Below are 14,954 nucleotides of genomic sequence, written 5' to 3'. Positions count from 1 at the left end.
ATTTTATGTGTAAAACTTCTCTTAATTTCTCCTTTAATTCTCTGCTAGCTGCTGTCTTTTCCACAGCTGCTGATTCTTGCTGAGTTTGGTTTCCATTACTATAATTTTGCTTCGGCCGCCGTGCTTGTGGGGGCAGTTGGTCCAGCCCCATAGCCACCTGTATCAACACACTGAGAGATTTATTTAATATCATTTTCATCACTGTTAAATAGACTAGCAGGCAAGACGCCCACCTTTGCACTGCAGACTACATGCCAGTCTCCCAACACACTCCTCTCTGAGTTTCCGCTTTAAACTCCAACATCATTCACACCCTAGTCATTCAACACCTTATTTGTAGTATTATAATCAGTAAAATCAGCGTTTTACTTACAGGCATGTATCATTGTTTGCAAATCAAAATTATAAAACTCAAAAACACGCTAAACAGGAAGCAAAGTCCTCTGTGCGCGTCACAGCTCATTTGCATGTTCACACACCGTCTAAAAATAGCTCGCAGCGCTGCAGTGCGCTGTCGTCACACACAGGGTCACACAAAGCTCAGACAAAACTCTTCTATTTTATATTACAAAGACGTCTTATATTTACAATCACTGACAGGCCTGACAGATTCAGCACCTAACAAATTTCGACAAATTTAAGTTAACGGGTCCAACCAAAGAAAGTTAACTTTTTTGTAATCAATTAACCAGTATCTGTTTCCTCCAGAACAGCCTATGGCCTGATTTCTAAAGTCCCTAACTCAATTTAACTTTGTCCAAACAAGCACATGACACCATTTAAAACGGTGAGGAGATTCTAACTCCTAGCTTATTTCAGGATGCCCTGTACCCCACAGTTAAACCAAACTGAACTAACCCTGTTCGCCGACAGGTCAAGACCGCGCGTCCACGGCCAGGAGGGAGCGTAACCTCCGGGCTATGTGCTTCTTAGCATCTTCCAGTGCCGTCCTATAACAATTTTCACCTAAACAATTTTGACAAATTTTAACATATCAATTAAACAGTATCTGTTACCTCCAGAACAGTTTCTGACCTAATTTGTAAAACTATTAACCAGTCTCTGTTTCCTCCAGAACAGTTTCTGTCCTAATTTCCCTACCAAACTACCTGAGCCTTCAGCTCAATATCCAGGGACTCAAACCCAACATTATATCTGTTACCTCCAGAACAGTTTCATATTTCTTCAACTTCATTAAACATTCTTAAGCAACTTTAACTGCATAACACACGGTGATTCTCATCAAAATCAAAACAGACACTCTACCAGTAATTTCAGTGAGTAGACTTTAATTTAGTCATATCCAATTTGGCACATTTTGGAAATAATTCAACAGGTAGTGCCTTACCTTTAGATAAGCCGGCTTTTGTCCACTCACATCAGACCACTGGCTCGTGCCTGTCCGTTCGACAACCTCGGACCGTCCAAACTTTTAAATTCCACCCCAATACCACAGGACGAGCCCCCAAGCTGTTAAGGTTCAAATATTGGGGATGGAGACAAGAGAAAAAACCACAATAACAACACTGGTCCGGCCGGGTTGAGTCAAACGATGATTTAATGATCACACACGTGGGAGATGGACACTGATGCAGACAGCCTCAAAATCTCAAAATGGTGGAGCATTGCTCAAACTTTTATAGCCTCTGGTGCCTCCACCTTATCATAAAAAGCCTAAACATTCACATGCTCTCTCTCACACAGCGCCTGAGCTACGACCTTGGCTCCCTGTTTATCTGCTCCTGCTGAAATGGGGCAGAAAACTCCAGCACACTCTGTTCTCTTCTACTCAGACAAATTAGACAATAACCTTCTGCGAACAGTATTTCTTATAACTCAGCAATATAATGCATCATAAAACAATATCATTCATTCACAACAAGTCAGCAATTTAATGTAATGCAAATCAGTTTAACTAATGCAATAGTTATCAGCTTCTTCTAATTCAGGAGAATAATGCAAACTAAAACTACATAATAATTCACAATCTTTAATTAGGGGTATAACATGGCATAAAATAATATCATAATTTTACAGGTTACAGAAGAATATGCTTGACTTGTGTTATTCTCACGCTTTCACTTTTTTACGCGATGACTCTCTAAATTAGGCCATGGGAAAAGAGGGTGCTATACCTTTTTCCAATAGCCTGAGTTTGAACGAGCAGTCCAGAATTGAGTACACACTTCGCCAGACCAGCCAAGGTCACACTAAACACAGCATGGATACGATTCCCTTCAGGCACGGTGAGGTCATTTTACAGATTTCATTCATTTCATTATGTTTTTATGCTGTTTTTTTAGAAGCTAAACTGCTAATGCTCTTTTGCTTGTAGGTCAGGTCAATGTTTCCAAAGTGTTCGTGGGTAGAAGCATGCCCATCCGAGATGGAGAACCAGTGGACAGAAGCAATTATCCTGGAGTTTACTCTGTGTATCGCAGTGTGGAGACAAAGCACAGATCTGCAATGAGTGAAGGTATTCACTGAATTAAAAGGAACAACAGCAGTTGCCTTTTTTGTAATTGTTGTTGCTTATTTCTTCACTCCCAATTATTTTTGAATCTCTGTGTCCTTTTCATTCAGAAAGACCTGGCTCCAAGAAAACACACACTGATCTTGAGTCCAGTCCCCGCCGAAGGCAGTGGTTTGTGTTTGACCACGAGCTTGTCCTGCCCGAGTACATCATATATTATGAATACATCACTCAGGTAAATTATTGCATACATTCCTTTGACTGTCACAGACGAAACACAATTGTTCTCTATGGCGGTGTTTCTTCATCTTTTAATATTTAGATATTGAAAAATTGCTGCATTATTTAAAGCGATAACATGCCTAAATCTCAGTTTCAATCCCTGTGATTTAGGAAGTGCAGGTTATTTAGTAATCACAAATTTGGTGATGCCCATGTTTTTCGTGGGCAAGGTACTGAACCTCAGCTTACCTTCAACGCATTCATCGTGAATTGGATGCCATAGATCAAGCACTTAAAGTTCCTATTCAGAAAAAATGAGGGCAGATCTGGAGTTTGACTTTTGGATCTTCAATTATTGACATGTAATGTGTTTACTTTTGTCTGTACAGACCAGGTTATTCATCTGCTGCCTGTGACAGATCTAAAATATCCGCCGTCATCATTTCTAAGAGTTAGCTGCATCGGTTGGAAGCCTCTAAATAGATGAAGGACATTTTTTATTGAGGTTGGAGATCAGACAGCTGAGCTGCAGTTTTCGCGCTACATCCCTTGATTTGATGGGTTTGTTTTCATGTGGGAAACTAAACTAAACTAAGAGTTTAGAAACATGAAAGTGCAATTGTTTGTGCAGGTTATGTTTCTGTGCATGAATTATGATGAGTATGTGTTTGTTGCTCCCCACCTATCTATCTAGACGTCATATTTATTAATTATAATATTAATTTAAAAAAAGAAGTTAAAAAAATGCATCTGTTGGCAGTACATGTTGTAAACATTTTGATTTGCCTTGTCTAGGACAAAGACAAACCTACACTGCTGAGCCATAGCACAGACAGAGATCCTTCCAATGATGTTGCTCTGGACAAAGAAGTCCTCAACAGGGAACCTGTTCTTAAACCTCAGCCCAAGTTATTGAGCTTGGATGATAAAATTCTGCTTAGTGTTGCCCGAGCCAATGTCCTCAGTCAAATCACAGTAAGTGCTCTGCCGTTTTAAATAAGAGGTTGAATATGAAGCAGTTTCATTTCAGTTTGAACCATCATTGTTGCATTGAATCTCCAGGTGCTTAACCTTCATGGCAACAGCCTGAGCAACATAAAGGAGATTTCCAGCCTCACGGCTCTAAGGCATCTTACTGTCAGCTTCAATGAGTTCACGCACCTTGATGACATTTCTCACATGGTAATACAAAATAATGTTAAGATAACACTTAAGAGTGTGTTTAAGTCAAAGAATGCTTCTTTTATGATGTCCCTCTCTATTATTTGTGAAACTGAATAGTGGCTGCATAGCCATAAAGTGGAACTCTCACCTGCTCTCTTACCTAAACTACAGCCAAATCTTGAGTTTTTGGACGCTAGCTTTAACCACCTGGTGACTCTGGAAGGTCTGCGGGGGCTGGGACAGCTCAAACAACTCGATGTGCGCTGGAACAAGCTGACCAAAGTCAGAGAGGATACAGCTGTGCTCAGAAAACACACACCTGCTCTGCTGAAACTGGACACCCGATACAATCCTTGGAACAGGGTGTGTGCTGTGATCAAATAGAAAAAATAACTCGAAATATTCAAGGTTGAACCTCAGCAATAGTAATACTATGTATATGCTCAGAATATATATGTTAAAAATATGAATCTGAGTCTATGTTTCAAACTATACCACTGAAAGTGGCCTCAAATTGTAGAAGTGACTGAGTGAAGATGTTTCCCTTCTTCCAGCCCGAGGCAGTCAGAATGACCATACTAGGCCATCTCATGAACCTCACACACCTAGATGATGTGCTGGTAGCAGAGGAGGAGGCTGCTGAAGCTGTTCAGATGGCAGCTGGGTCCAAAATTAACCAGGTGAAGATTTTGTCAATATTCCTTCTTATATACTAGATTTTATTTGGTTGAGCTGATCTATGTAAAGAGACGTTGTTTAAATGAACAAATCCAAAATTGATGGATTAAAGTAAATGTTTTAAGTGAAGTATGGTAATTCAATCAGACTCGTTGACACTGCTTGTAGGCGTCTCTTCTGGCACACTCGCGTACCAAGAGTGACCGTCCCCGCACTCTTAGTCTGCTGTCAACAGCCCAGCTCCTGTATCATTTGAGTCCATCACCCTGGGGTCTTGGTAAAGAACTGGACCAAGACTGGACTGCAAAAGTGAGCTTCAGCATGTGGGCTTCTCAGTAAAGACGTTTTTAGGAGCGGTACTAGGTGGGATGATGTTGATCTTCGTTACCTTTTGTGTCTACCAAATTGCTGACCAGATCACCACCCTGAACCTTGACAACAAGAGGATTTCCAAGATGATCAATCTAAGTAAGCTGGTGAACCTGCGCTGGGCCTCCTTTAATGATAACGAGATCTCAAAAGTCGAGGGTCTGGACAACTGCCTGAAGCTGGAAGAACTGTCCCTAAACAACAACAGTATTTGCACACTCAGTGGTCAGTCGCACTCTCCGCTTCCCAAGGAGAAATCACACAGTGCCGTCATTGTTTCCATGTCTGTATTTGGTCACTGTTTCCTCAGGCCTCACACGACTCCATTGCCTAAATAAACTGAGTGTAGATGGGAATCGGCTAACCAGTCTGGACGTCTCAACTCTCGACGGGCTGTCCAGCTTGTCTTTTCTGTCAGCTGAGAACAACTGTATTGCTTCTCTTCATGGCATCCAGAGACTTCGGTCTCTCCTTGAACTTTACATCGGCAGCAACCAGATCTCTACATCAAGAGACATCTACTGTCTGAAAGTGAGCATCTAGTTAACATTTAAAAATGGATGAGAAGGTGAAATAAGTAGAGTAGAATTTAATTTAAATTCATTTTACTATGTGAGCTCATGTGACCATTTTGCTTTTCAGGGATTGACAAACCTCCTAATCCTGGATCTCTGTGGGAACCCTTTAGTGGAGAAACTGGAAAACTATCGAATATATGTAGTGTTTCATCTCCCCTTCCTCAAAGCTCTGGATGGAATTGCAGTGGTATGAGCTTAAAAAGTCATATTACAGCGGTTGTTTCCAGTATTTTGTAATTTCTCTTCTTTTCTGCTGTTTTCTCTAGGAAGCAAGTGAGTGTGAGAGCGCAAAGAATATGTTTATGGGAAGACTGACCACCGACACAGTGGCAGAGAAGCTGGGCCACTCAAACTACACAGAAATCACACACCTAAACCTTCAGGCCTGTTCCATTAGGTAATAACAGTGTTGTAATAAAACAGATTATAAAGAAAGATAAAGCCTTAAAAATATATTTTTTTCTCACAGGATAGTTGATCTGTCTCCACCAGAACTCTTCCGTAATGTGCGCTGCATCAACTTAGACCATAGCAACCTCACATCCTTCTCAGGCCTCATCCACCTGCCCAACATCAAAGTACACAGTGCACCAAATGCCAGTACACTGTAATACACTGGCTGGAAATGCATCATGTTCAAATAAATTATTTATGTTGTATTGTTTACAGGCTCTGTGTCTCAACTATAACCACATAGAGTCAATTCTGCCCAGGCAGAAGACTCAGACTCATCTGACAAGCAGACAGATACTATACAGCAAAGTGCACTCCAGTGGCTACAGCCAACAGAGCACATCTAAAGCCAGCAGGTAATCTAGTGTAGTTTTATTTATGGGTTTTGTGCAAAAACAAGCTTCTTTTAAAAGTATTTCAATAGAGTTTTGTGCAGTCTAACCATGAGGGGGCAGCACTGACCAGCCAATGTGTGAGCTGCCTTAAATTTAACAGAAGCTGCTGGCAAACTATGATGAATTTATTTATAGTCAGAGTTTCAGTCAGAGAAATTCTTTTTTAATATATAAAAAAAGTAAGCATTTAAAATGGGGCATTTCCTTTGAGGTAAAGACTACAATAAACTAAACAATTAAAACCTATTTAGTCTGTAGATTAATATAAACATTAGATGAAATATTTGTTGTGCAGAACCACTACACAATGTAGTGCTGTGAGAGCCATCCATTTGTTTAGCCAGACTGTGATTGCCTTGATGTGGTCTGCACCTGTGAGGTCTGACCAGTTAGACGTGGCAGCGGGAGGGACAACGAGGTGCTCGTTTAACCACCGAGATTTCAAACGGCCTTTCTCTAACTGCGTTTAAGGGATACTGGGCCCACTGGCAGCCTGGAGCCACTGATGGGAAGCCTGGAGGTGCTTCATTTGAGTCACAATGGCATCTCCAATATGGCCAATCTGCAGCTCAGCAGGCTCACCAATCTTAAAGCACTCTTCCTTGAAGGTATGTATGGTTGACGTTGCCACCCTTTTCTCTGCAAGCCGTTTAAAAGTGCACTACACAGAGGCTGTGAAAAGGCAAGCGCAAAGAGCAAAGTCTCCCCAATAGACCTAAGGCCAGGTGGGGGATGAGACGCAAAGAAAAGAATGATTGACTTTCTTTTCAACAGCTTTTGATGGCTTTTGATTGAGTTTTGCTTTGCTGGGGTGATTTGTCCCACAAAGCCAACCCTACTTTTCTTTCTTAGAAACCTTTGGAAGCTTGGTTTGTAATTTCAGCACTGTTTACAGCCGAGTCAAGCAAGAAATACCCAAGAAGTGTTTATATGGGCCTAAAATTCTGCCTTTTATATTCTTCAGGGTGTGCAATTTACTCTAGTAGTTAGTATATAGAAATATTAGGGTACTGTTTGGGATGTCTGTTCGTTTTGATTTTCTAAAGTTTGGTCTCTCAACAGGCAATGAGATAAACCAAGTGGAAGGCTTGGAAGGGCTTCACCAACTCAGAGAGCTTGTGTTGAACAGAAACCGGATTAAAACTCTGACCAAGAACTCTTTCGCAGCCCAGGCTCTCCTCCTAGAGCTGCACCTGGCACAGAACCGGATCCGGGAGCTGAACCATCTCGATCCTCTGATTGAGCTTCGCAAGCTCTCCCTCGACATGAACAAGCTGCAGGTATTCAGCTTCAGCAGAGGTAGTAGTAGCAGCCTCCTCGCATGCTAGATTTTAAAAAAATGTTTATATTCACAATTTTAATGAAACGGCATATTCAATTAAACTGCATGAATAACTCAGAACGCCGTGATTTCTTGAGGTCACCGCCGAGGTCACAGCCATCTTTTGTGCAGTTTTGCGATTTACTACCAACTTTTACTGATTGGTTCACATGTGTCAGATGTATTTTGTTCACTGTGCAGCAGTATTACTTTTCCCTGCATTTGCAAAGTAAGACTTGAAGTATAGTAATCATGAGTCATTACTACCCACTGTGGCATGCAAGGGGTCGCATTAAGGAGAATCAAGTTTGATTGAAGGTCACGTATAAAGAATCAGGGGAACAATCAGGACAACGTGTAATCAGCTTCTCGGGCTGCATCTCCTCACACAGAGCGAGCGATTTGCACTTTTGTTGCCGGTTCCTTCTTCCCATCACTTCCTTAATGTTTTCACGCATTCAATTAAGACATAGAAATAAAGCAATCATCCAGAGCGTTATTCCTCACAGTGGGGGCGTCTTTGAATCACAGCCAAGTCCGAGTATAAAGCTGGGAATGAGAGAAAACATCCCCATGGCCTGTTGCGTGCCCAAAGTCTCTCATGAGATTAATGAGGGCTCACACATGTAATCTCTCCCATCAGCTGCTTCCATCCTGCCCACACCAAAATTATGAAAGGTTCAGCCCTGATGCAAATGCCTCTGTTATCAACACATAGCAAGGAACAGCTAAATGAGGGGTTATGAGTAAAAAAGAACTTTGAAATAATCTTTGCCTCTCTACTTCTTTGCAGGACATCGCAGAGCTTGACAAATTAGAAACTCTTCCCTCACTGAAGGAGCTCTCTGTTGTTGGCAATCCTGTGAGTATTAACAAGTTTTATAGGCAGTTTGTCCATTGGGTGGGTTCTGTCTTTATTTGCATCCACTTGCTGTCAGTCACAGAACATATCTTGAACTCACGATCTCTTGAACAAATGATCAAAAGCACGCCGAGTTCTCATTTTCACAATCCGATACGCTAACACAGGGTAATTCTGAGGTTCCAAATTAAGTGATTACACGATGGACCGTCTGCTGTGCCTCAAACTGGCTGGCATCAGAGACAAATTCGTTGACCAAATGGCTGTGTGCTATTGGCCCTGTTACATCACCCATCTGGAGCTCATGCAGGCCTTAGCAGTGCCTGCAGCCCAGGGCCTGTCTATTGTCCACTGGGTAATGCTCAGCTGCGGTAGCCTCTTTACTGCTCGATCTCATCCCCCTTCTGTTCCCATGCGGTGGGGGTGGTGGTGGTAGTGGGGTTAATCCTGCCAGGGGGTAGAGGCCAACAGCCACCCTGGAGACAATACCTCCTGCTGTTGACCGCATGAGATCCTTTAGCTATGTTCCCTAGCCAAAGTCTGTCTCCTCCTTTTTCAATGGACATCCATTGGCATGCACTCACAACCTCATCAAAGCAGAAGTGTCCTGCAGGAACAGGCAGTTCTGTGGCTGTACAGGCTGGGTGTATAGCCTGGCATACAGGGTGCCCTCAGCTGGGAAGGGACCTATGTGCTGCTGTCAGCTGGGTCACTGGAATAGCTGCTGGGAACATGGTAAATACACTGGGAGCCACATAGCATCATATTTATCCCAGATGCCTCAAAGCAGACTGGGCTCATCTCCAGAATTAATATTTCTGAGGAGTGGTTGATAGCCAGACTGTTTAACCAAACATTTGTTTGTCTTTGTTTTGTTTTGTTTTGTTTTTCAGGTGGCACGCAATTCTGTCCACAGACCAGCAGTGGTGCTTCGCCTGCCCCAGCTGCAGGTCCTGGATGGTGTGGACATCACTCTGGAGGAAAGAACCAGGGTGGAACTCCTCAATGCTGATTCATCAGTGAGAACTGTACAAATGCATGCTCGATCCAATGCGTAGGGTCGTCACACCTGTTAAATGTTACACAGTAATTTTTTCTTCCAAAGATTATGTTTAAGATACATTTTAACTCTTGCTTTGAGCCAGCAAAACTCCAATTTCCCTCTGTTTTGTTTCTAAGAGAGGTGGGAAACACTCTTGACCTCAGTCTTTGGAAATTTTAACAAATACATGTAAGGTTAGCGTATAGCTGAGATACGAACCCCTATCCTCTCCTACTGTACTTTAGTTGAATTTTAATTCTGACTGAATTACAAATGTACAAATGAAGACACTGTGTATGCAAAATAGCATAATGGGCCTTATCATGAAAGATGTAGTCCAGCTGGAAGAGTCAAAATGCCAACATCCAAACCACAGCCACCCTGAATAGTATGACTGATATTAGTATGACTGATTTAATGTTCATGTAATGAGAAACCGGGACAGTAATTCTCCCGCAGCACTGAATTAAAAGCGGTCTAAGCCTGCTAGCATCATCCTGCTGATTAGATGAAATGTGCCCGGCCGATAATGCACCAGTGGATTTACCCCCTATTAGCCAGGTCAACACGACCCCCCTCTGCTTGTTAGACGTAAGTATGGAAATGAGCAGAGATCCTGGGTTTTCTCATTAAAAACACAAATGCAGCCCTCCCTCTGTTGACTCTCATGAATGCCATCTGAGTTGTCACTTTCAATCTGTGCCTGTAGCTGCTTTGCTTGAATGTAAATGTTGTTATTTATGCGTAGTAATTACTGTTGGCCTATAAGATGCTTACATATGTGGAACAGCAAGCAATCTAATCCCCAGTCCCCTGGCAAGTGTGTAGGGTGTAGTGGACACATTGCATGGACCGTGGACAGCAGCAGAGATAGAAAAGTGGAGAAAAAATGTTTTATGTTAGAATACATATACTAGTGAGGAACTTAGATGCACTTAATAGATCATGTTTGCATGTTATACTTCACATCAGTTCTGTCCTGGAGAATTATGTCCATTTTCCTTATTCCCTCCTTGTTTTTTAAAGCCATACTCCCATCATCCCGGAGCTCTCCTTCCTACAAGTGAAGTTAACCTTCCTGGACTGCTCGTGCCCCACAACCCCACTCTAAGAGTAATGAGTGTAAGCGGAGGGCCGCAGAATGTGATGCACGGGCACAATGTCCTGCAAAATAACATAGACGAAGACCATTACACATACAAATGTGAGTATAACATACAAACCCAAATCCAAAAAAGTTGGGATGCTGTGTAAAGTCTAAATAGAATAAAATGTGATCACAGAAAACACATCAGAGTTTTAAAATAAGAAAATGTACCATTCAAGAAAAAGATTCTCTTCAATTTGATGGCAGCAACACAATTTAAAAATGTTGGGACAGGTCCATGTTTACCACTGTGTAGCAGTCGGTCTTCTTTTAACAACAGTCTATAAACATCTGGGAACTGATGTCTACATCACTTGCTTGACATTTGGGAGACAAATATATTGCTGAATAGTCCTGGATCTGCTGAGCTGTTTGATTTTTGGTTTTATGGTGCACCAGATCTTTTCGATTGGTGAAACGTCTGGACAGCAGGCTGGCTAGTTCAGCACTACATTCTTCTACTATGAAGCTGTGCTGTTGTAATAGGTTCAGTATGTGGTTTAGCATTGTCTTGCTGAAAAGATGTCTGGATAGGTGCATATGTTGCTCTAAAACCGGTATGGAGGCTTTTGAACTGAGTGTTGATTGTCTTTCCCCTCCTTACTCTGGAGGATTTTTCATCCTTGCTTTCTAAAAAGAATGCAAAATTTGGATTCCTCTGACCACAGAACAGTTTTATAATTTGCCTCGGTTCATTTTAAAAGAGCTTCGGCCCAGAGAAGACGGCTCATGTTCACAAATGGATTCTTGTTTGTGTGATAGAGCTTGGATCTGCATTTGCGGATGGCGGAGTGAACTGTGTTCACAGTCAATGATTTCAGGAAGGATTCCTAAGCCCATGCAGTGATTTCCATGATATAATCATGTCCGTTTTTAATGCAGTGCTACCCGAGGGCCCGAAGATCACAGACATCCAATATTTTCAGTCTTATCTGTTGCGCACAGAGATTTCTCTGGAATTTCAGAATTTTTTGTTGATATTATGTACAGTAGACGATGAGATATTAAAAGTCTTCTTAATTTTGTGTTGAGTTTTTTTGTAGAAAACTGTTGCAAAATGTTCCTCCATCTGTTTTTTCTCAGTACCACTTACTTTTTCCAGCCTTTTATCGCCTTTCTACCAATTATCTTTTGTCAGAGGTGTTGCTCCTATCACCTTCAAAATTTGAAAACATTTTTCCTTAAAATTTTTAATTTTCTCAGTTTAAACATTTGAGATATTTACTGTGTTCTGCGGTAAATAAAATTATTGGTTTATGGGGTTTGTAAATTGTTGTAATCGGTTTTTAGTTTTACACAGTTTCCTAACGTCTTGGAATTGGGTTTCTTTTTCTTCTTGATGTAAAAATGCCTTGTTTTCAGCTGCCATATGTAACTTGTTATATAGAGATTAGCTGTTCTCCTTTGTGCTCTGTCGCAGTAAGAATGATAGACGTTTCAGTGATATCTAATATTACGCCTGTATTAACTCCCCACCCAGGTAAGAAGCACAAACACAGTAACGTTGCTCGAAGTGGCCAAACTGATATTTACTTCAGACACAACCGAAGAACAGGAAGCAACATTCCGACCACTGCTGGGAACAGACAACAAGAACAAGACAGCAGGTTGGTAAAAGAAAAAAAACAGTGTATATCTGATTTTTTTTCTCCTTATTTTTCCTGATGGAAAACTTTTAAAAAGAACTCAGAGTAAACTAAAAGTTTGTTTACACTTGTTGTATTCCAGATTCCCAAATGGCGGTAGACTTCCACCCCAGTAGGAATCAGAAGAGGTGGAACACGAGGTGAACACATATGGCGGCCATTGCTGTTGTGTGTTTTTATGTCCTGGTGTGAAATTAATGACAACAATAATCTATGTGTATCTAAATCGTGGGATTTTTGTATGTTTTAATAAATTACTATTAGTTAATACAAGCAGCACTTTAAACTGAACTGCCTCTGATGTAAATTAGGCCGTTTTTTAGGGGGGGCACATGTCGTGCCTTCCTCTCAAATGCATATATAATGATTGAGACTTCATTTTTTTTATATGCGGATCACTAACCATGGTAATCTGAGGATGAGAGGTTTTGGTGTCATTTTGAATGCCATCTCATCTTTTGCAAACAAGTAGAAAAAACACACAGATGTAAGGGCGTGTGAGGCTGGCATGCCGCGTCCATCGGGTCAGATGCATCCCCAACAAGTGGATAATCCAGCTTTAGCACACCTCTCTGTGGACAATAATCTGCAGTCGCTCAGATAAAGATATAATCTTGAATACGGTCCAAATGGATTTCAGAGATTGTCAGTTTCATCATGTTAGCCTCTTTTCGAAAAGCCCACAGCAGTTTCGTCTCTAACGTGCAAATCTCCTGTGTTGTAATGAACCCACTCCACTTTGTGTTTATGATGTTAGCTCAGTGGAGCATTAAAATATATTCTTCCTGTTTTCCTGTTGGCATAATCTAGTGGTGCCACAGTCAACAAAAACACCAGTCTGAATAAGCCACATAAGGCATAAATATGTGAAGTAAAAACTCCTTACTGCAACGGGAAACATTTAAATAAAAAGCTTCATTGCTTTCACAGTTGCTCTGCTGACTATCATACATTAGATCAACATAGCAACTTGAGGTTTTATAACAAAATTTGTGCAAAATTACACAGAGGAATATAATTATGAAATCGCCAGTTTAAAAGACACAGTGTTCGCTGCAGAGATTATGCATTGGTGGTGTTAACATGACCACTAGGTGTCCTTAGAGCTCCATTAACACTGCTAATCAGTCAGTGAGTTTTGACCTGTATGCTGTAAACTGAAGGAGGATGTTTGCACTTCACTTTTGTGTCTCTCTTTCCGTGCAGCCTTTTTGCTCAACATCCCAGAAATAAGCCAGCTCTACGCAGAAAAAGTGAAAAGCTCTCCCCAAACAAGCTCCCCTAATGCATGTACTTAACTTCACTTAATTTGTGTTAATTCCCAGCATTAAGCGGGGCTAATGACTGCACAAGTGAGTGCACTGTCATTACCCTGCTCTGCCTGACATCAAATGGCAGCTGATGTACTTCTCTTGAAAAAAAAAAAAGCACAGGAGAGATTTGGGGGCTCAGTGTGAGTGCTCTAATGCGTTAGGTACTGCAGAGGATAATTACACATTTTATATTTGAGTACAGTATGCGCAGTATGGATGGTTATAAATATATTTCTAATTCCTGTCGTGCGTGGTGTAAGCTTATAGTGAGCATGCCACTTTGCACGGCGTGTCTCATATCTGCATATCTTTCAGTGTTTCTTACATTAAAACGACATTATCATAAAGATTGTGAATAATTCATCACTTCTGTGCGAACCCAGATGCACTGCTCCCTCTGTCTATCTCGCTGCCTTTCCTAGCTCCTCCATGTGAGTAGACCACATGGTTTGTTGCTGGTTTAATGGGATGGAATGTGACAGGTTATGTTTTCATCTGCCTTATATGAAGGCAGGAGTGACCGAGAGGGAGAAGAAGGAGAAGAAGAGACGCAGAGAGTGAGAGTGAGGGGTGGAGAAGGGGGGAGTGAGCTGTCCTCTGCAGTTGTAATCTGGATTCAGAATTAGACATGTTTGAGCTTGTTGTGAATCTGTTATAGATGATGCCTGCCCCCTTCCCCCCAAAAACCTCGCTACACACACACACACACACACACACACACAGAAAAACGCATGCTCTGCATGGGGCCATTACTGCTGGTCCACTAACTCCCTACATTTGCTGTGTCTGTGCATTCAGAGCACCATTAGTCCAAGACTCTGTGAATAATTGCTGAATGGACCGCGTTTTCACAGCTATCTACTCAGGTTCAAGTGTTGGAGGGGAGGTTAGAGGGGTGACGACGCGGATTGAAGTTTGATGCGGAGGTTAACGCCGCACGTTGTGCAGTGCTTGTCGAAAATGCGCCGCATGTGTAATGGATGACCGACGTTACACTTGTTACACCCCGGCCTAGGCAACCGGGGTGCAACGTAGAAAAACAAAGATAAGGAAAACAAAACTACGAAGAAAAACACTAAGGCTCTCCACCAAAATCCCAAAAAGTGTCTCAAAACGAATTTATTTACATCAAAACACAAAACGTCAAACTATTTACAACGGGGGGGAAGATCGCGACCATGACATACAGAAACACAGGGCTTAAATACATAGAAGGAGTAATCAGGGAATGGACCACAGGAGGGAAACACAGCCGGGGCAAATTAGAACTGACGAGACAAGGAAACGTAAA

At 41.7% G+C, this 14,954-nt stretch overlaps 1 protein-coding gene across 5 annotated transcripts in view; it reads left to right on the top strand.

Moving 5' to 3' along the window:
- lrrc9 (leucine rich repeat containing 9) overlaps positions 1 to 14,654 on the top strand; it is a 32,810-nt gene extending 18,156 nt beyond the window's left edge. For 2 of the 5 annotated variants that reach the window (XM_080871615.1, XM_080871614.1), the window contains exons 13-33: positions 2,111 to 2,246; positions 2,336 to 2,476; positions 2,584 to 2,708; positions 3,491 to 3,670; positions 3,758 to 3,877; positions 4,031 to 4,222; positions 4,414 to 4,539; positions 4,706 to 4,846; positions 4,954 to 5,131; positions 5,217 to 5,437; positions 5,549 to 5,671; positions 5,751 to 5,881; positions 5,954 to 6,062; positions 6,154 to 6,293; positions 6,804 to 6,940; positions 7,395 to 7,612; positions 8,447 to 8,515; positions 9,409 to 9,534; positions 10,584 to 10,761; positions 12,185 to 12,311; positions 12,433 to 14,654. In XM_080871615.1, the coding sequence (XP_080727741.1) occupies positions 2,111 to 2,246; positions 2,336 to 2,476; positions 2,584 to 2,708; positions 3,491 to 3,670; positions 3,758 to 3,877; positions 4,031 to 4,222; positions 4,414 to 4,539; positions 4,706 to 4,846; positions 4,954 to 5,131; positions 5,217 to 5,437; positions 5,549 to 5,671; positions 5,751 to 5,881; positions 5,954 to 6,062; positions 6,154 to 6,293; positions 6,804 to 6,940; positions 7,395 to 7,612; positions 8,447 to 8,515; positions 9,409 to 9,534; positions 10,584 to 10,761; positions 12,185 to 12,311; positions 12,433 to 12,466 (2,952 nt within the window). In that variant the 3' untranslated portion in view covers positions 12,467 to 14,654. Of the gene's footprint in view, positions 1 to 2,110; positions 2,247 to 2,335; positions 2,477 to 2,583; positions 2,709 to 3,490; positions 3,671 to 3,757; positions 3,878 to 4,030; positions 4,223 to 4,413; positions 4,540 to 4,705; positions 4,847 to 4,953; positions 5,132 to 5,216; positions 5,438 to 5,548; positions 5,672 to 5,750; positions 5,882 to 5,953; positions 6,063 to 6,153; positions 6,294 to 6,803; positions 6,941 to 7,394; positions 7,613 to 8,446; positions 8,516 to 9,408; positions 9,544 to 10,583; positions 10,762 to 12,184; positions 12,312 to 12,432 lie in introns of all 5 variants that reach the window. The other 3 variants (XM_080871612.1, XM_080871611.1, XM_080871613.1) reach the window with 2 other exon arrangements.
- The last annotated feature ends 300 nt before the right edge of the window (positions 14,655 to 14,954 follow it).

This window comes from Rhamphochromis sp. 'chilingali' (genome assembly GCF_963969265.1).
Source record: "Rhamphochromis sp. 'chilingali' genome assembly, chromosome: 21".
Taxonomy (NCBI): Eukaryota; Metazoa; Chordata; class Actinopteri; order Cichliformes; family Cichlidae; genus Rhamphochromis; species Rhamphochromis sp. 'chilingali'.
The sequence above is the reverse complement of the archived record's forward strand: the minus strand, read 5'-3'. Positions and strand labels throughout refer to the sequence as shown.